We start from the raw sequence: 22,757 nt of genomic DNA, 5'->3' as shown, positions 1-22,757 counted from the left end.
TTTTGCATTCAGTTATCCATCTTCATGTTATTTCTCCCAATATAAAGTAAACCCCCTCATAACAAAGACTGCTTTTATGTTTGTATGCCCCATCCCTGTACATAGTGGGTGCTTAATTAAATAACTGTTGAATAAATCTGTAAAATAAGGCAGCTGGGCCAGATGATCATTAAGGGCTTTTTTCAATTTTAAAAATGATTCTATGTAAAAGTTTACTCCAGAAAAATAGAAAGATAGGCGAACAGCATCAAGAATATGGAACTATTAATAGCATTTCATGAACACTACTTTCAGTTAGAGATGAGGCTCACAGGAAAATGTTCTTTCTTAGTCAACAAAGATACTTCTTTAGAATTTTAAAAAGAGAATGGAAACAGATGATTCAGAGAGAATGGTCAGAATTGTTTGACAAATCAACATTTGAGACACACGACAAATCCAATAAAGTAGAAAAATAGTGAGGGTCATCAAGTTGTCTCACTTGTTTCCCCCCCATCAAAATGTTCCCTCTCAAATTGCCCCTTCTTCCCCCCCGCAAAAAAAAAAATGTTGCTGCTTTTTGTTTTTTTAAGCCTAGCATTCCAGATAAGAAGTTTCCATAATTACATTGGTCCAATACTCCCCTAGAATCAGGGCAGATGTGGGAGGAAGTAAGAAATGGATAGAAATCCATGGTCATGTGTGTGATAACTTTGAAGACACGGTTTAGAAATATACTGAGGTATATGAATAAAACTTTCTAGGTCCAACCTCCACTCTTCTAAGAACCATGCTCCTAGAAATATTTTATAATCCTTAGAGCTTCACTGATATACTGATATCACTGGGAGTGAAGTATTTCTTTTCAACAAATAGTTTTATAACCAATAACCAATTTTGTTAGAAGATGAGAAGAAAATTATCTAAGGGTTCAGAAATTTGGGATATAGTCTCATTCAGGAAAAGCTTTAGGATTTAAGGCTACAACCCAACAGGTTTTAATAAGCCATTTGTGAATCTCATTTCTGGGGAAGTACCCTTACACAGTCTTCTAAAACTTTCTAACTTTATGTAATTGGAATAATAAATGTTAACCCCAAAATAGACTGCTAGTCTTGGAAATCAAGACGACTCCAATGTTCTATTTTAGTCCCTTAGACACAGTCTGTATTCTAGCCATACCGGCCCACCTGCTATTTCTCACATATGATGTTCCATCACTTGCCTCTGTTACTTTTCACTGGTTGTCAAACATACCTCAATGCCCTAACTCTTCACCTTCAGCTGGTAAGAGTTCTTGGCTTCACTCAAGACATAGCTCAAGCACCACTTCCTTCAGGAAGTTTCTCCTGTCCACTTTAGCTGCTAGTGTGGACCCAGCCAGGCTTGCCCTGTGTATTCTTTGTATGGTTTTATTTGTGCACATTTCCTCCCTTCTCCCACCCCAGTGAAAGCTCCTTGAGAACAGGCACAATTTCATTTTTGTCTTTGTATGCTCAGCATGACCAGCACAGTGCTTGTCACTGTAAGGGGTAAAATTCTAGCTAGTCTGTCTAAAATATCTAATGAGTGGTCACCAATAAATTATAAGCTTTAGCAAGAGTTAGACTTTTAAGGAGAATAAGAATTTGGTGAAGAGAGAGAGAGGCCTACATTTATCTATCTATTAAAGGGAGAGCGCATTTCTAGCTCCACTCGCAACCAGAGTCCTGACAAAAGAAAGTGAGAGAGCCAGCCTCACCCCCTCTTCTTCCCACAAGCCAACGTCACTTCCAGACGCCAAAGAAAAGCCACATGTCTTGCCCTCAGGCGCCTTCTCCTCATGGCGGAGCTTTCCTACAGTAAGTCTCCAGCAAGTGGCATCATTCCAATCATTACATCACTTAGTAGGTACTTAAACAGTTGTTATAGGGCTCAAATAAACCGATGCATATGAAGCATTTTTCAAGCCTTAAAGAACAATACAAATGCTAGCTATTATATATTATTAAATTAATGTATTCCCTACCACTTGGCAGTTGATTCACACCAAAAGAAAGAAAAAGAGTAAGTCTGGAAGAAGAAAATTATTCGACAATCCAATTCACACGTGTAATGCAGTGCCTCTAGGATAGCAATCTACTTCACATATCGACTATACAAAGGAGTAAGTTGTATGCACTATGTTATCTTGCTGCACAGTGTCAGATTCTGGCTGACCTAATACTTATTAAGCATGCATAGTGTTGATCACACTGTAAAGAACATTCACAAACCACAAACCCTGCCCCTCAAACTTAGATCTGGGAATAAAATCCACAAACGCTAACAGTCACTCCTATGTTCTAACCAGCAGATACCACTTTTCTCCAGAACAATAAGCCACACACTGAGTAATATAATATACTCTGTATTTTGCCCAAGGTTATGGTTATCTTCCAACACAAATATAATTGAATTCCATTCCCTTAAACTTCAAAATATTTCCCTGTTCATAAAGCAATTCCTGAAAGTACTTCAACTGTACAAGATTGCTTTTTTACTTAAAGTTAATTAAATAAAACACCAACACTAAATCCAGAAACTGGTGGGTGGAGAATGGGAAAGGAGATTACAAGACCTGGAACTGAAAATTCCCTGTGTGAATGATAGGAAAAATGCCTGTGGTTTACTGACTAAAGCTCAGTCACTAAGAACCTGTATTCAGATGGGTATGGTTTCATAATCATAGATTCGGAGCCATTACTCATCCTACTACTCCCCTCAATTCCTCAACAAAGGAACTCTGGCCTATAGCATGAGAAAAATCACCAAAAAGTTAGGGGGACAAAAATATGATAATCACTTTTTAGATGTTGTGGAGGTATAAAAAAAAACCAACTATATTCATTTATAATCAGATTACAGTAATTCTAACAGGAAATGCACTAAGTACCATAACAAACAAATAAAATGTTTGTCTATGATAAGGATTTTTATTTCTGTTAACTGGAAGAGGAAACCATTATCTATGTACTATACTAGCTTAAGACAAATACCTGTGTGTGTTCACACACACACACACACACACACACACACAAAGTATCACAATTATGTAATGATGAGATGTTTAGGCATTAAAGAGGGAAATGTGATTTAAGAGATCCAACCACCAATTCATTATTTTTGGATTAGATACTGACTATAAAAAATAGAATAGTAAAAATAATAACCAAATTAGTCATAACAATGGGCAAAGTCAAACTCTATAGAGCAAAACTCAAGTTGTTCTCCTAGTGAACATCATACCATATTGTACTGTTTTCTAAAGAAATAGATTTCATGCACCTAGAACAACCGTTACTTGTACTCCAATGGACCTGTGATTGCATAGTTGGTGCTTCTTCCAATGATGCGCATTCTAGTCCAAGTGTGGGAGTGCTGTGAGGCTCTATCCTGGGCCCTCTCCTCTTCATACCCTCTTGGTGACATCATCAGCTACCGATTGGTTCAGCTCTCATTTCTAGGCAGACAGCTCCACCTCCAGTTCTAATCTTTCTCCTGAGCTTAGTCCTTCATCACCAATTACCTAGTAGACATCTCCACCTGGATGTCCAATAAGCACCCCAAGCTCATTATGTTCTACATTGAATTTTTCATTTCTTGACTAACCTATAGCAAGTCTAAGTGGGCTCCAGCCTCCCCCTTATCCAATCCATCCTCCACAGTTAAAATGAAATTACTAAGGCATAAGTCTTACCATTTCCCTGCTCAAGAAGTTTCAGTCATTTTCTAATTTATTAATCAGTTAAAGACCTTCACAGTACCCCATTTCAAAAGATCAGAGGTTACCTCCTGACTTCCCCTGCTAAAAGTGAGAAAATCAAAATTGTTTACCAGAATTGTTTGGCCAATTCACAGATAAAGAATACATCACTGTGCCTGTCTTCACACAACTCTTTCAATGCTGACTCTTTCATTTTTTCCAACACTGAAGATTTACTGAGCATTAAGTGGAACACCGAATTGTTTTTAAGTTGTATTTCTCTTATTATTAATGATAGCTTGAATTTCTTTTTTCTTTTCTTTCCTTCCTTCCTTCTTTCTTTTCTTTTTTTTTTTTTTTTGAAATCTCTTGGGATGGAAGTGGTCTGTCTGGAAATAAAGTTGATATAAATAAAAATATTAAAAAGAAAAAAGACTGGGGCAGTGGCACAGTGGATAAAGCACTGGCCTTGGATTCAGGAGGACCTGAGTTCAAATCCAGCCTCAGACACTTGACACAAGCTGTGTGACCCTGGGCAAGTCACTTAACCCTCATTGCCCTGCAAAACAAAACAAAAACAGACTGTCACAACCTATGAAGGGAGCACAGCACTGTGGAAAGAACTATGGATCTATAGTTATAGAACATGGATTCAAACCCTGCCTCTAACACTTTGTGAACTTAGCCAAGTCACAAGATCTCTGGGTGTTTCCTTGACTATAAAATGAAGGGGCTGGAATAGATGGTCTCTGAGGTGCCTCCCAGCTCTACATCTAGAAATCTGCCAAAATGAGTAAGGAATCTTTCTCTCATTCACACTCAACATTTCATCTAAACTAGCCTACTTGCCATTCACCACATCAAACATTTCAACCTCTACCTCTCCTTTGCATGAATGGCTGGAAAGCCTTCCTTCTCACCTCTGCTTTATAGAATTCCTAGCTTCCATCAAAGCACGGCTCATGCACCACCTTCTACAAGAAGCTATGTCCTGATTTCTTTAGTTGCTAGTGCTTTCTGACCACTCCCCCCCCCCATTTTAAAAAAATGTATCATGTATTTGTATACAAGTTGGTTCCTTCTTCCCCCCAACCCCTCATCCTCTCTATAATAAGTTGGAACACAGTGTCTGGCATAGATCAGACACTCAATAAATGTTTGTTGAAATGAACTGAAGTTCACTAAAATGGATTTGCCCCTCAGGCTGAAGGCCTTCCTTGATGTCTTTTGACATCAATTTCACCAATGGAGCATCATTAAATTTTTTTAAGTCCATTCAAAATTTGGATTTGGAGGCTTCTTAGTATCCTCAGTTCTCTGGGGTACAAGCCTAAAGCCTAGGCTAGAGTAGGATTCAGGAAGATCTCAATTCAAATCAAACTTCTGACACTGTCACCAATGACAAGTCACTTAATCTCTCTGAGCCACAAGTTTCCTCATCAGCAAAATGGGGGGAAAAGTATCTCCCTCTAAGTGCTGCTGGGAAGGTCCAATGAGATGCTAACTTGTAAAAAAAAAAAAGTACTATATCAATGTCAGATAGCATCATCATTATTACTATTACAACATCAAGAATTAATAATCTGTCAATCAAAATAAGGATGTTTAATGAAAATAAATGTGAACACAACCACAGGGATGACCCACCCTGGACTCACTGCTAGAACAAAACCCTGTCTAGCACAAGGCACTGTTGGCTTTTCTTGGTGCCTTCTTTTTAAAATAATCTACAATTTATTTTGCATATCTCTTGTTTATATATAGGGGTTGGTTTTTTCCATGTTGTCTTCCAAACTAGACTGTGAGCTGTTTGAGAATAAGGATTTCGTGTGTGTGTGTGTGTGTGTGTGTGTGTACATTAGCATTAGCACCATGCTAGGCATATAGTAGGCACTTAATAAATGCTAGTTGACTGACTAATCCTCAATGAGAAAGTCAAATAGCACAATCCTGAAGTATATATTTACTGAAGAAATGGAAAACATTAAGTAAGAATGAACCACAAAGGATATCCATATTGGTGTACATATAACTACATGGGAAGCTAAAAAGAGTGGAAAGGAAAGAAAAATTGCTAGTCTTGACCTACCGTGACCCTAATACCAAATCATGGTAAACAACAATTTATCTTTTATTTAAGCAGAAAAAGCAGCTATCTGCTTTCAGTCGGAATTTTGTTTTGGTGAGTACTACAGCAATGTAATGGGCTATCTACTATTAGGCTAAAGTGACAAGCTACAAACCACATAAAAAACATTAAGGAAGTAAAAAATATTTTATTGAAGGAAACAAAAAAAAAAAAGAGAGAAAAAGAAAATCCAAGTAGGACAGGAAGAGAAGGGAGGTGGTAGATAGAAATCCATTTACATAAAGATTTAGAAGGCCACAATAAAAAGCCACTGAACCATTTAATTCTTGCACCCTAAGTGAGAGGGGTTAAATGTATTTTAATGCAGGGCATACCCTAAAGGTTCAACCAGTGGAATAAATTAATCACCCCGTCTGAATTTTAAACACACTTGGGTACTCCAGTTTTTATAAGATATAAGGGGGCAGATAAAACCTACTTTTCTGCTATATTTAAACATGGCATTTGGCTAAATCAGTAAGCTATGGGTGAATAATGGTATCTACAATGGTTTTACGTGGCCAACTTCAAGCCCAAATCAAAAGTCCAGAGTCTCTCTCTTTTTGAAAATACATTTACCAGCCTCAGACACTTGACACTTACTAGCTGTGTGACCTTGGGCAAGTCACTTAACCCTCACTGCCCCACAAAAAGTTAAAAAAAAAGAAAGAAAGAAAATACGTTTGACAATAAGTACTGAGACAGGACAAAAATTTACAATTCAATTCAACAAACCTTTATTAAACATCCAGTATTCTCAGAACACTGCACCTCAGGGGACATAAAAAGTTTAGATAAGACATGATCCCTGCCCTCATGGAGTTTACAGATGAATAGGGTTATGAAGACATGAACATTGAGACAATAATACATGATAAGTGCATTCTAGAGGAGAAAATTATAAAAGTGCTACAGGAATCCAGGGGGAAAGGTAATTACTAATCTTTTGGTACCATGCCTGTTATCTGACTGCCAGAGTTCTGTGTCTCAGAGAAAACAAGTCCTTTTCTAAGGAGTAGAATGCAGGAGCAGTAGACTGTTGCTCATGCATATTTAAGACACAGCTTACAAAAATAAATATGACCCTCATGCCACTGCCAGCATCAAAGGCTGTGGTCTCCAGAAGGAGAGATACCCCACACAGCTCTAGAAGAAGATGGGGAAGCATTGTAAAGGTCAATAAATATACTAGGAAATTGTATTTTATATGACTGACTTACAGCTGGAATGGAACTTACAGTTCATCTATCTTAACCCCTCCATTTACAGTTGAGGAAAGCTTGGCTCAGAGGTTATTACCACAAGCAGAGCCAGGGGCCAAACACATTTTCCCACTACACTATACTGCCACTTGGGGCATTAGCTAGTCTAAAAAACATTCATGTAATCATTTAAGGATTCGAGACTTTTAGTAATTTTGTATTTCCAACAGAAAACTGACAAGAAAGGACAACACAACCAAAGCAATAGATTAGCAAAAGCAGCCATGTACCCAGGAAGCACACTGCACTCAAGGCACATACTTTTTCCAATTTCTTTGTCATACACCTCCGAAGGTAAATAACCCCATGAAAATAACGAAAGTTGGTGATTGAACCATTAAAGAAGTAATGAGCATTTGATTTAAAGCATGGTGTTCTTGACCCAAGTTAAGCAAGGGGAATAAACTAAAGTGTGTGGACCTATCTGTACCTAATTGATTATACTTGAAAATAGCTAGAACTAATAATACTTAAAACTCAGATGGATAATTATTTTTAAACAGGCTTTCTCCAAAACTGGAAAGGAGACCAGTCAATTTAACTAGGTGAGATCTTTTTTTTTTTTAGTTATTAAATTTAGTCCAACTTCTTTATTCTGTAATTAATCCTCCTTCCTAGATGAAAGTCATGAAATTCTGCCCTGCATAATAATCTCAAATCTATTTATCAGATAATGGATTTATGTACTAATAAGATTCATGCCTGAAATGCTTTGAGAACTTTTATATAAAAATGTAATTCATGTGCTTTACTAGTTTATTATGTGATTCAAAAAGGAAATTTTTTAAAAACACTATTATATTTCTAAATATAAAAAACCACACTAGAAATATTTTTTAAAATTTTAAATGCTTCATTTGCTGTTCTTAATAACAAAAGAGGAAAACATTATTTAAGTATCCAAACTGATGGATCAAAGACTCAAATGCAGCTTAAATGCAACAGATGGTGAATACACATGTCAGGGGACAGTCGATGTTAGGGCTGATATTGGCAAACATCTGCTGGGACTAGTAAAAAACAAGAATATACATTTCTTTGTATTTCTTTGAGGGAATGTCCAGATTTGGGTAATTAAATGGAAAACTGAGTCATGGGTTTCAACTTACAAAAGGACAGAACAAGATAGTCTAGCCATAAAATCAGGGTGCTGGACCTTAAGTACTACTACTTGTTCTTGTAATTAATATCCAGTACTTACTAAATGTGTACCATCTTGAAAACTTAAAACTCAGAGCACCTGGTACAGAGTACCTTATTTCAAGGTAATTTTTCTTCATTGGTCATTACTCATATAAAAAACAGAACAATACCTAATAACCTCATCATGCAATTAAATTAAATATTCCAGGCCATCAAGAAATCACATAATAATAAGAATGGCAGCATTGATAATAACATTTATATTTCTATAGCAAATATATAGCAACAAGAGCATTTGGCAGAAGTCCTGTGAAGTAGGAAATAGAACTTTGGGGCCTCTATAAAATCAATCAATGAGCAAGCATTTATTACATGCCAGGTGTTGTGATATACTCTAGGAATATAAAGATTCAGTTGATAAACTTTCATAAGTTTATATTCCATTGGAAAGGCAACTTATCTTTTTCTAAGTATCTACAAAATAAAAAACAAGTTAACTGAATAGTGGAAGGGGGTGGAGTATCAGGAAAGGCTTGATGTGTCATCACTTGAACAGAGCTTTGAAGGAAACAAGGGATTCTAAGAGTCAGAAGAAAAGAGAAAGTGGACATGGGGCAAGTGCAAAGGCAAAGAATCAACAGGAGAGATAGCCACATATAAAGTAAGGCTAGCATGGCTGGACTGCAGGGTGCAGAAGGTACAATAACATATAGAATAAGGCTGGAAAGGCAGATCAAGGGAGGTGATGAAGTGCTTTATTTGGTTCTCAAAGCAATAGGGAGCCACTGGGGTTTCTTGAGTAGGGAGTGGTGATTCATCTTAGAAATTGCACTGGAATAGGGTGAGGAGAGGAATATGAGGCAGGAAAATGGGTTATTAAATAAGTCCATGAAAAAGGCCTGAACTAAGGGAATGGTTTGAAGAGTAAAGAAGCAGAAAAATATAGGATATGCAGTGGAGGTAGAAACAATAATTTCATCATTTTACAGAAGAGGAGATGGGGTTTTAGCAAGGCTAAGCAAGTTGCCCATAGTCATGGAGTTCTTTGTTTTTGTTTGTTTATTTTGTTTTGTTTTGTTTTTGCAGGGCAATGAAGGTTAAGTGACTTGCCCAGGGTCACACAACTAGTAAGTGTCAAGTGTCTGATGCCGGATTTGAACTCAGGTACTCCTGAATCCAGGGCCGGTGCTTTATCCACTGCGCCATCTAGCTGCCCCATGGGAGTTCTTGATAACTGTCAGAGGTGGGATTTGAATCTAAGTCTTCTTGACTCCAGGAGCAGGTGCCATTTTTTTTCTTTTTGTATAACCATTACTTAGCATAGTGTTTGGCATTGTAAGGAATTGGTTATGATTTGGGGTTTCTGTGGCTGGGTTTGGAGGCCCCGGCGTGTGCCTGTGCATGTTGGCCCTGCACTGGACACCCGCCTGCCTGCATGGACCTAGCCAAATTATAATGAAGGAAGTCCTGCCATGACTAGAAGCCTGGTAAGGGCAGTCAGGTGGTTTGCTGGGCAGCTGGCATTTGCAGAGATGCTTGTTAGTTCTGTCAATCAGGGATGCCAGCCAATTGGGGCTGTGTGTGGTTGGCCCTGTTTCCTGTGGGAGAAGGGGCTTCTGGGAGAGAGAAGGGAGGAGAGAGCACTCTGGCACAAGCGGGAGAGGGAGTGAGAGGCTGAGCAGCGAGTCCTCTTTGGAACCGCTGATTTCCGGATGGTGGTGAGTTGTGGATTGTATTTTTTTTCCTTCCCTTATTCTCTTTTTCATTGTCCCTAGTTTTATTAACCTCACTTATGTTTTAAATTTGTTCTCATTAATAAACCCTCTTTTGTTTTTTTAAAGAGGCTGTTAATCTCCTTTTCTTACCCCAATATTATGGCCAGCTGCCCAATTAACACTCCCCATATTAAATTTGGCCCTTACAGCATACAGGAGACATTGAATGTATATTGATTGACTTAAAGATTGTTGGCAACTGTGGAAAGACTAGAAAGGGGAAAGAATCCTGAGAAGGAACCCACTGTCTTTCCCAGTGAGGAACTGAGAGTGACTGCACTCAGGTAGTAGCTACAAGGGGGTAGAGGGAAAGGGCCAGATCCAAGAGATGCTACAGAAATAGAAACAATAAAACTGGGAGATTGAGACATCAAGAACTGGATAATTCAGAAGAGGGATGAGTTTGGGAAGAAAGAGAATGAGCTGTGTCTCCAAAACATTGCATTTGAGCTGCCAACTGAACAAAGAGCTGAAAAGGTCATATAGGCAAGTCCAATGAAGGACTGGAGCCCTGAGACACCAGGGTTAGGGACATAGATTGGGGAGCTATTGGTGTACAAATGACAATGAGATTCATGGGATGTGATGAGGTTGTGAAGGGGCAAAGAAAGTCCTCAAATTGTTAGGGGTACAGATTAAGGGATTTTCCCAGGGTCAGACAGCTATTAACTGTCTCAGGTCAGATTTGAACTCAAGTCTTCCTGACTCCATGTCCTGCGCTCTATGCACTGCACCACCTAGCTGCCCCATAAGCTCTCCATAGGTAAAGTTATGCAAGTAGAGGCTAGATGGAGATGCTGTAGAAAAGATGAGTAGTTTTTGGAGTAGATGACTGATCCCTTCCTTATCTAAGAATATAACGCTTAAAAGTATTTCTTCCTTCTTTCTTGGTTAGTAAGTACCAGGCAAGAGTTAGAAATAGGCTTTCACAGAATCATAGTTCTTGTTGGAGTTGGAAGGGATCTCTCCTCCTCCTCCTCATCATACATATACACACACATATACACACAGAGGAATCTCTACTCTAGCATTCCTGACAAATGGACACCACCTCACCATTTCTGAAAGTTATTCCTGATGAATGCATCCCAAGATCATATTAGTTTCTTTTTGTAAAAAGTGCATAGTATAATGACACACAGTAGGTATTATATAAAAGCTTTGTCCCTTGCCTTCACTTGGAGTCCCTCTTCCCACCCATGCTGTCCTTATACTTATGAAGTCGATTTTTTGGTACCCATGTGAGTGAGACTTTCCCCACCCCTTAGTTATGAGTGATTCAACAATTGTAATAATCAGTATATTAACTAAAATTGTGACCTGATATATCTAGATATTTTATTTTATTAGTAGATTGTCAATAATAATGGGTTAGGTAAGATAGATGTTAGTAAGGCTATCCACATACTACATTGAAGTAGTTCTCCAAATACATATCTATCAGTTAAATCCACAACTTATAAGGTCAACTATCAAGAACTCCTGAGCTAGATAGACTCAACAGGACTGCTCATCCACTAGGACCCACCTACTTTTGTTGTGGAAGCCCCCACTTTGCTTCTGTTCTGTGGTTCTATTATTTTTTTAAATATGTACCAATATGCGTTACTTTGAGTTTGAGTATGTTTGTTACTTTGAGTTTGAGTATGTTTGTCTTGCAGAAATGCCCCATTTTGATTTCCCTTAAGCCTTGTTTGTGTATACAAACTCTTGGGACCTGTGGCTCAGGGTCTTCCAGGTCCTACCCCTGGCTTTATTGTGAGACCAGTACTCTCTCTCTCAATAAACCTATCTTTAAATGGCTCAGAGACTTCGCTTTCTGTTTCTTTGTTGGAATTAGAAATTGCGATCCCTAACCCTAATGCGAACCCTAATGCGATCCCTAACCCTAACCCTAATGCGATCCCTAATGCGATCCCTAACCCTAACCCTAACCCTAACCCTAACCCTAATGCGATCCCTAACCCTAACCCTAATGCGATCCCTAACCCTAGCCCTAACCCTAACCCTAATGCGATCCCTAAACTCACAATGCCCAAGTCCAGGACTTCACATTTCTCCCTACTGGATGTTCTCCAGTTCTCTAACTTATCAAGATGCATCCCTGACAGCCATTCATCTTGTTAGATACCCTTCCCAGCTTGATCTATTTTGCAAATATAATGAATATAACTCAGTATCACATTGCTGTTCTCTGATACCTCTGAAACATCAAAACTAGCTTTACCCAAAGCACTCCACTGTCCAAATACCAAAGGATCCCATATGACCTACTTTGAGATATCTACCCTCCCCAACAACCAACTAACCAAAACATTCACTTGATGGATTTGGCGAGCAAAACAACTTATTGAACTAATATATCTGAAAGTCCCATAATATTTTTAGAGTTATTTTCATTTTTCAAAGTAACATGAAAGAAATCACACATAGAAGATATCAGGGGATGCCTTTGGGATACACTTGTTAGTCTATTCCCTTCTCTACAATCTCTGAAAGCTTTTTTTTTTCTCTTATTGATAATGGCAGTGGGCATGCCACCAGATTGGGGGTGGGGAATGGGAATGAAGGCAATTGGGGTATATAGTACCATCTGATAGGTATAATTCATTCATAAATCAGCCATTTGTAATTCAGAGACTAGCTATAAATGTATCAAATAAGTGGAAACCAGCTACAAAGATAGCATGTATATAGGGGTTTGCAAAGCACTTTACAAATATAATCTCATATGATCCTTAAAAACCCTGAGGAGTAGTTGCTATTATTCTAGTCGTTTTACAAATAAGAAAATTAAGGCAGTCAGAGGTTAAGTGACTTGCCCAGGATCAGACAGCCAGTTTCAACTCAAGTTCAAGTTTCAACTCAGGTCTTCCTGACCCCAGCCCTAGTGCTCTCTATCCACTGCACCACTTCCTGTTTAGGGAATCTCATAGGAATACAAAGGAGGTAGAGATTAAGCCTTAACTCCATCATAAAGAGGGTAATTTCAAACATAATATCATATGGAATAAAGGTTTCCAGCCAGTCCATCACAATTCCCTGTCAAATCACAATGCCCTTCTGAATGAACATAGATGAGCTATTTCTGTGGCAGCTGCTGATGAAAAGCACCTCACCCAGGCCACTCATAATGGAGAAGAGCACAATTACAGACTGCAGTCAGTGAAGTGCAGGTGCCAGCTTGTACTAGCACAGGAGAGTCAAGTGTTATGTTTTCAGGAATTCTGCTAGAAATATCCAGCAATTAAGAGACCCTTCTTCTGAACCACAAACACTCTTCTAGAGTTTCTTTGTTTTTCATATTCATGATGGTATGGGATAGTTTACTAAAAGCCATTCTCTGACTAGTCAACTTCTAAGGTTCCTTCCAATCAATTGATATGCATTAAAAATGTGTCAAGCACTATGCTGAGTGCTGGGAATAAAAAGAAAAGCAAAAACAGTCAATCCTTGCTCTCAAGCATCTCAGTCTCTAATGGCAAAGAAAAAATGCAAGCAACTATGTACACACAGGATAAATTGGAGATAATCTCAGAGGGAGGGTACTAGCATTAAGGAGTGGGGTTTGGAGGGGACTGAGGGGAAAGGGCCAGGGGCTCCAGGAAAGATTTCTTGCAGAAGGTGAGAGCTAATACTTAAAAGAAACAAGGAAACCAGGAAGCAGAGACATGGAGTAAGAGAATTCCAGGCCTGATGGACAGCCAGTGAAAATGCACATAAAGATGATGAAAGGCTTTAAAAGTTAGAGCATTTTATATTCTAGAAGTGACAAAGGGCACACCTGGATGGAACTGAAGTTGAAGGTGGCATGGTTAGCTCTGTGCTTTAATAAGATCACTTTTTCATCTGAGTGGAAGGTGGACTGGAGTGGGAGAGACTTTAGTATGGAAACCAACCAATGCGCTATTGTAGTAGTCCAAGTTAAAGGGAAAAATGTGAAAATCATCTGAATAATGATAATTGAATCCTTGGAAATAGATGAGATTGCCAGCAAAATAGTAAAGAGGTAGAAAAAGAGACTCTACCTATGACAGAGCCTAGAGGACAGGTCCATTAAGGAGGTATGTGACCTGGATGAAGATCCAATAAGGAGACTGAGAAGTGGTTAGGAAGGTAGATGGAGAACCAAGAGAAGCTAGAGAAAAGGGAGTCTTAAGAAGAGAGTGGGGGTGGCTAGAGGGCGCAGTGGATAAAGCACCGGCCCTGGATTCAGGAGTACCTGAGTTCAAATCCGGCCTCAGACACTTGACACTTACTAGCTGTGTGACCCTGGGCAAGTCACTTAACCCCCATTGCCCCGCAAAAAAAAAAAAAGAAGAGAGTGATTCAATATGACTAATGCAGAAATATTTTTAATGTGATTGTACATACATAACCTATCAGATTGCTTTCTGTCTTAGGGAGGGGGGAGGGAATGGAGGGAGGGAGAAAATTTTGGAAATCAAAATCTTATGAAAACAAATGTTGAAAACTATCTTTACATGTAACTGGAAAATAATAATACTTTTATGATTAAAAAAAAGAACAAAGAAGAGAGTGATCAACAGTGCCAAAAGCTTCAGAGAAGTTAAGAGGGGTAAGCACTTTGAAAATGCCATGAGATCTGGCAATTAGAGATCACTGGCAACTTTGGGGAGAGCAGTTTGAGTTAAATGATGAGGTCAGAAGCCAGACTACAGAGAGTTAAGAAGACAGTGACAGAAAAGGAAGTGGGAAGCATCAAATGTAGATGGCTTTTTCAAGAAATTTAGCTATGAAAGGAAGGAGACAGTTAGAAGGTGACAGGTATTATATGCATATTCTTTATATACAGCTTTCTCCTTTTCTTCTATTTCAACTGAAAATATGAGTAGTTTCTAAAGATAAACAACAGTTAGAGGTAATGGATAGATCAAATGAGGGTTTTCTGAGGATGAAGGAGATGGGTGTATTTGTAGGAATTATGATCATTTATAAGTGATATTTAACAAAACTGTTAGTTTTCATGGTTTGGAGGTCAGAGCAGTAGGATTCAGTGCAGAGAGAATGGAATGAAGTAGAATATTAGGTGACAATAAGCAATACATCTCGAACATGCTTGAAACAAGTTTAGGGTTTCATTACACAATTCTAGGTATGACCACTACAATAAATTTATTGTTCTCACCCCTTTCATATTCTTCAGATTACCTGGACCAGTGCTCTCAGAAAAGTAGAATGAAGTATTTTTAAAAATGACTTTCAAAAGACATAATTTGGATTTAACTAATATGTTTGAGTCTATCAAAAGAGTTCTAGGTCTTCCCCCCAATACTATACCAATGATTAGGTTTCTGAGAAATTAAAAAGTTTAAAACTATGGCCTTAATTATAGACTTCAGTTTGAGTTTAAGGCCACACTAAGAGGGTCTGCACTGACCCTACTGGTGCTTTCTCACCTTTGTACTGAAGAGGATTTCAGTCCTTGGTGAATATAAAGTTTCTTTGCTTTCATTCATATTCAGACAAAGGGTATGATAGAACTTACTTAATAAATACTTAATTGATCATTACTGATTTTGTACAATGGGAGCTGTGTCTCACCACTATAAAGTGGTCATCAACAAAATGATTTCATCAGCAAATACTTTTATTTACCTACTAATAATTGGCACCAAATAACCTAACATCTTTAATGCAATACATGTGAATTTTTATATCTTTAGAAACTACCCATATTTTCAGTTGAAATAGAAGAAAAGGAGAAAGCTGTATATAAAGAATATGCATATAATACCTGTCACCTTCTAAATCACATTGAAACCTCCCATCTCCTGGGGCAGGAACAGAGTCTTAGTGTTCAGTGCCTTTCATACAGTTTCAATCTGGTACAGACTCTTATCCCCTCAGGCCTAGATTATTGCAATAGCCTGCTAGTAGGTTGTCCAGCCTCAAGTCTCTCCATATGCTTATCCCTCCTCCATTCAGGCACTAAAGTGATTTACCTAAAGCACAGGCCCAACCAGGTCACTTCCCCATTCAATAAACAAACTGTGGTGGCTCCCTATTGCCTCTAGGATCAAATACAAAATCTTCTGGCATCCAAAGTCCTTCATAACATAACTTCATAACTTCCTAATCATTCTATATATAGTTTGTTTGCACATGTGTATTTGCTTACTGTCTCCCCACAGAAGACTGTAAGCTCCCTTGAGGGCAGGGATTATCTTTTGCCTCTTTTTGTATCCCCAACTCACAGTAAATGGCACATTGAAGGAAGGTTCTCAAAAATGTTTACTGACTAATTGCTTACTAAATAATTGTTAAGTGATGAATCTGTTCAGCCTGCAAGAAAACAGGAGATATTTACAAGTTTACCATGACCACTAAATAAAACAGATTGCAGAGAGAAAATAACTGTCTATAGCTTGACAAAATGAATATGTTTAAAAAAATAATGAAACTCTAAATTGTTCTCCTTTGAATTCTTCATTCTAAACTTTATAAAAGCCCCTCCACTCGGCTATAGACAAAAAATTAGATTCTGAAAAGCAAAAATATTTGATGTTTTAAAAAATATTTAATGATACACAAAGAGGAAAACCACGGCCAATGACAAAATTTTCCTTTCAACTATCACTTATAACCTATAAAAAGGGAGAAAATAACACTGAACAGAAACCCATTGAGTGAAGAGACCTCAAACAAGGAATGAGGTAGAAAAATTGTCAATGTTTTGCAAAAAATAAGGAATATTCTTCTTAAAATCATGACCATGTGTATATTTGGAAAATCATTTAGCAGTTGAAATGTCACTCGGTTGTCTGCTTCTTCATGTGCATGTGTGTTTTAGAGGGACATGATGGTGATGCCAATTTTTAAAAAATTATATAACCCAGAGAATATGAGGCCATTGAAATGAAACCCTTCATTTTAATAACATGCTGAAATTTCTTTAAGGCTAAGAGCTTGTACAACCATGACTCAACTGGATTGAGATATTATCAGAGTTTTTCAGTGTAATCATCTTAAGGATTTCAACAATTGACACAGATTTTTTAAATGCCTCAGTCCACTTCTGGTTGAAGTAGTTAGCTTGAATCACATCTGCCATTCCTGAGGAAGTCAGATAAAAAGTTTAAAAGGTTTTTCCTTTGGGGCTTTAAACTACCATCTCCAGTACAATAACATATTTTGTAGAATATGTAAGGAACTACATACAGATTTAAAAAATGAACTAAAGTAGTTCTGTTATCTGAACCTAAGAGAGAAATCAGCTTTTACCTGTTATGGTTATCATGAAATTCAAAGGTGTAACCCCCCCCCCCACACACACACACATAATGCTCTATATTCTGTTTCATATGGTCCAAAAGTTTACTTTATAAGATATAAATAAAATGACAAGGTTTTTAGCATTCCTAATATTCCTAATAGCATTACATGGCTTTCTGCAGAATAATTCCTCAATTTAAAAAAAGACAATGGGAGAAATTAAATACTTAAGCATAAACTTTTTTCATAATATGAAAATCATAAACCTTTTATGAAATAAGAATCTAAAATATATATCTAATTATAAATTCTTAGAGGTGTCTAAAGAACAATATATGCTCCTTCTACTCCTAAAATGCATTTAATGTGGCATACCTTGATATGGTAAAATGGGAGTAAAAAAAATTTTACCAGGGATCCCCCACCAATATAGCTCTACAGCATCACAATCTGAAGAAAAAATCCTCCCTGGTTTAAAATTGGTGAGCCTATTATAAAATATCTATCAATCCCTACTATTAGTTATTCATTGAAATATACAGAGCAATTTGAAATCGGGGATCTACTCTCCAAAAGGCCTAACCAATTATAAGATAATTTGTTCCCTAAGAAGCAAATCCAGTCAGGAATCTTCAGTCATTCATTTTCTCCTTATGCCTAAGGCAGAGATCTCCTCTCTAACATTCACAAATGATCATCCAGTCTCTGCCTCAAGACCTCCACTGATGGGGAAACTCACCACCTACAAGTTAGTCTCATATTTCAGAAGCTCTAAAAGTTATTTTTCTTACATCAAAAAGGAATTTGATTTGATCATCATTCATAATTGACCCTTGGGGTCAAGCAAAACAAGACTTAAAACCCTCTTTTAGTTGACATCTCTAACTAGATACTTGAAGATAGCTATTTTCTCCCTCTTTTCCCCATCTTTAGTGGCTCAGCTGACTTTAGAGCAATTTCAATTTGCCCTTCTTTTCCCCTATTTATTACAATATACCTTCTTTCATTGGCTCCCTGCTGGGTTCTCCTCTTAGACTCAGCATTCGAGAGAAGCCACTGGACAGAGTAGAAAAAATGCCACGAGTGAAATATCCTTCTTGTTCTGAATTCTCTGACCTTACTGAAGTCAGAAGCGGCCTTGCAGGTCTGCTACTGCAATGAGGTGCAGGTTCAGAAAGTGATCTGATGAAGGGAACCCGAAATGACCTGATGCCGCCACTTTGGATGGCTGCTGGTGTTCCACGCACATCATCAGTACAAACATTGCTGTGGACTGTTGTCAGGAGGCCCTCAGAGGACTGGGGCTGGTCGTGATCACTTCTTTGACTCTGTGATCTCTTTCTTTTGCTCCCTTTCCACCGAAGGCTGGGATGTGTCTGCCACCTATAAGCACCCAGTGGTTTCCCCAGATCAGAATTGGTATGCTCATAAGTCCTCTTCTTGCTTTTTGCTGGACGACACCATTGACAATTTTTTAAACTAGTTCCACCTCCTAAAGGACCACCAGCAGGTTCTGATAGAGATCTCTGATAGCCTGCAGAACAGAGAGTTTTCTGCCTTCTAAAGATGCTCATTTTCCATCAAACAGCTTCCGACAATTTCCCTAAACCGAGTTTTCTTCCAGTTTTGCAGTCTTTGCAGTCAAGCCACACTTGTCTGGGTAACTGAAAGCATTCTACTGCTTAAGCAGCTTTCTTTGTGTGGCTTTGAACCACAGCAGATGTTGCTGTTTAAGAGCTGGTGTCATGTTATTACCCCCCCCCCTTTTCTCCAGATCTCAGAAAATGTTAGTAGCACCCGAAAATTTCTTGCCCAGATCAAACTATCTTCAGTTTATGAAAATGATGAAAATGATGAAAATTTCTAGCAGGCCATTTGTACTTCCTGCACTGGGTAATGCTACTATACCACGCTTTCAGGAAATAACTTTTTTTTTTTAAATGAGCAGTGAAGAGAGACAAAAACCCACAAACACCTTTATGGGCCAATAGTAGTAAAGTTTTAAACATGCAAATGGTAGTGGGTTAAAAGCAGAATGTGAAAGTACTTCAGTTGACATCCCTGCAAATTCACACAAAAAAACTTTGTTAAGTCACCGCCGATCACAAAGTAGTTCTGTTCATATTGCAGAAGTTTGAAGTTTTGAACAATTTCATTGACATTTAAGCCTGGAAAGTTTTGAGGACTTGTGGTAATCAGAACATAGGAATAGACATATTTCATTCTTTTCTAAGAGGATAAAGTTTGTTTTGTAAATCTAATTGGCACAAGTCAAATGGAGAAATATTCCTATCTGTTTAACCAAAGAAATTTTATTCTATACCCCACCCTACAACTACAAAAACAGCTGAATAGTTAAAATTTTGTTAAAGTATCTTATAGGGAACCAAGAGCTTATACACCAAATGTTAGGCTACCTCAAATTTTTTAATTGTCTGCTCACTATCCCCTAAAAACAGGGGGTTACAATGGAAAGCCTAAGAAGTTCAGGAGTACCAATAAAAGATTTGTTATAATGGGGGCAGCTGGGTGGCTCAGTGGATAAAGCACGGGCCCTGGATTCAGGAGGACCTAAGTTCAAATCTGACCTCAGACACTTGACACTTAGTAGCTGTGTGACCCTGGGCAAGTCACTTAACCCTCATTGCTCTGCCAAGAAGGAGAAGGAAGAGAAGGAGAAGGACTTTGAACATTATATAAATAGTACTTTGGCAAATCTGAAAAAACGATCTATTCTTTTGCTATGAAGCATGTAACTTGTTACCTGGTATATTCTTATGCTAAAACATGTTAAGGGATTTGAGTACTGGATTTCTAAAGAAATGAAATTATAGTTGCTATTTCCCTATTTAAAAAATGAATAAGTAGCTTAACAAAAAGAATCCAATTAGCATTAATCTAATTACAAAGTTCCAAATTCTCTTCCAACCATTGTTAGTGTACTTATCTAGTTTTTTAAATCTTGTAATCAATGTTACCCTACATTTCTATGAAATATAAAGTAGATTTTTTCTGACTTTAATGATGTTTCAGAAAAGATTATGTGAGTTGATTTTAGGGAACCCATTAGTACATTAAATGTATTACAGAATTTCCTATGTAATGGAATTCTATTCTGCATACTTTTTTACATGAACAATATTTTTTAAACTTAAATCTAAATGTAAAATCTCAAATATTCAGTTTGTATAAACCAGATCAATGAAAAGTTGTACTACTTTATTAGCATCTGCTTTTCTTTGTGCTACTCTTTTACAAAAATAAGTGATGTGTGTTAATATGTCATGTAGAGTTACATTTGGAAATGGATAGAAATATTTTTCCTTCCAAGAATCTTCAAGCACAGAGCAGTTTACAAAGCAAACAGAAAAAAGACCAAGTGACTGTGAAAGAACAGTGACCACAGACCTAACAGTGGAGATCAGTATGAATGAGAGACTGAAGAGGCGAGGACTATAGAAAGTGTGCAGAGGGAACAAGGGCAGGAAGGAAGGGGGAAATCAAGATAAGTATTTTAATTGACGATCCTCCATGACAGTTCATAATTGATACTTTTCTATGGAAATTACAGCTACTCTACTGAATAGTGGAAGGAAAATTTAGGGTTACCTTTCCAAACCAACCAATAAATAGTAGAAAAAATTTAAAGAAAGAAATCTGTTTTCTTACTGTGCACTGGTGTACATTAGTTTATCTGGTATTCAAAACTGGAATGAAAATTTTATAAAAGTTCTGGACTTCAGGGGCATTCAGAAGCAGTCTCCTTATTAAGGAACTAGACATGTCAAAAGGGACTTTAAAATGTCATTTAATTTATAAGGACTCTAAAGGGTCATCTAGTTTATAAGTTTATATGAACAATATTCTATTATGAATGCATTACTGCTGCCAGTTAAAAACATAAATATAAAAATATAAAATAAACCCCTTCTCTAAAATATAAATTTACAAAAAATGAAGTGCTATTTAACACAGGTTGAAAAAACAACTTTCATCTAAAGTAAGAACAGAATTTTAAAAAAACCACCACATACATAAAGTATATGTTAATCACCTGTGCAAGCCAGTCAGTCATTATTTTTAAGACCTGCATATATTCTATGTTCTTTTCTCTTCCTAAATCATCACTCAGGTCACTGAATCTTCACTGGGTCCCACCTGGAAGAAACTGGAATCCTCCAAAGAAGAATTTCATCTGAATGGTCCTCCAGAAAAAGCACAATAAATATAATGATATAATGATCCTATCCTCATGAAGTGGATGACCTCTTTCTAGGTCAGCAATTCTTAATATCGGTAAAGTACAAAATTAGTACAAATTTTACAAAAAAATCAACTTTCTCAAGCAAAGTAGGAAAGCCAACTTCACGGTTTTATTTGAGAGAGACAAGAGATTAAAATCTGAAGAGTATCAAACACTATGCAAATACAAGTTTTTTTTCCTGATATCTATACAAATGTTAAGGTGTTTTCTGATATCAAAAATATGTAAATATTAAGCATAACTTTCCTTCTGAAAAGCTGTATATAAATATTTTACAATATTTCAAAAATAATTTAAGAGCTCATCATTTAAAATAATCTTATGGTGAATTTTTTATAAAGAGAATTATCTTTTTGTAATAGATAATTACCATTTTATTTCATATTATAAGGTAGTGGCACATGTGTATACCTGATTAGCAATAACTAGTACATAGGATTACAAAAGAAGTACATAGGATTACAAAAGAAACCAATTCTATAAAAATACAATTATTAAAATTTCTTTTTAAGTTCACAGACCTTGTGTTAAGAAAAATTAAGTGGAATAAAAGCACTCTGGGTAATGGCCCTCTGCAATCTAACAAATGTTTTGTAAATGCTTATCGTGTACAAGGCACTGAACTAGATGATGTCCTAGGATACAAAGACAAAATGGAAAGCAGTCCACTCATCAAGGAACTTATATTTTACATATTAATTATAAAGCTACTCATTGTTTTAGAGATTTTTCTGAGTAGTTAAGGAAAAATTTGCTTTTCATTTGGGGAAGGGTTATAAACTGAGAAAAGATGAAGAGTGAGAATAGTACTTGAAATCTGCAAGCAGAGTTGCACTGTTGATACAAAATTTAGAGAATTACAATTAAATAAAGACACTACGAATATCTAAGTAGTTAGTGGGGAAGAACTTGGGGTGGGAAATTGTTACACAAAACAAAGGATTCAGGAGCATTACAGATTTCTCAGTGAATACAATTTTCCCCCCATGAGCTTCCTTTAAATGGACAATTTGAAATGACAAGAAAAGGCATCAGGTCAAACTGAAAAGTAGGAAGCATAGATTGAGATTCAAGAATCAACCATAATAAGACAGAAAAAATAAAAAAGATCCAGTACTATCATTCTCATAGCTGGCTAAGTTTGGATTTACTGTAAACATGAAATCTAATACCTTTATAAAAGTCTGATGCTATTTCCTTCAGTTTCCTTTATCTTGTGTTTTAACGGTAATGGCTACATTTGGTA

General features: G+C 37.1%; 1 protein-coding gene across 7 annotated transcripts in view; it reads right to left on the bottom strand.

Annotated features, from left to right (window-relative positions):
- The window catches only part of RASAL2 (RAS protein activator like 2), a 354,882-nt gene that overhangs the window by 224,307 nt on the left and 107,818 nt on the right, over positions 1 to 22,757 (bottom strand). For 2 of the 7 annotated variants that reach the window (XM_044000629.1, XM_044000630.1), the window contains exon 1: positions 18,245 to 18,821. The exons of the other annotated variants lie outside the window; for them this stretch is intronic. In XM_044000629.1, coding sequence (XP_043856564.1) covers positions 18,245 to 18,821 — 577 coding nt within the window. Of the gene's footprint in view, positions 1 to 18,244; positions 18,822 to 22,757 lie in introns of those variants that run through there. 7 annotated transcript variants of the gene reach the window in all.

This window comes from Dromiciops gliroides, chromosome 4 (genome assembly GCF_019393635.1).
Source record: "Dromiciops gliroides isolate mDroGli1 chromosome 4, mDroGli1.pri, whole genome shotgun sequence".
NCBI lineage: Eukaryota > Metazoa > Chordata > Mammalia > Microbiotheria > Microbiotheriidae > Dromiciops > Dromiciops gliroides.
This window is presented reverse-complemented; position numbering and strand designations above follow the sequence as displayed.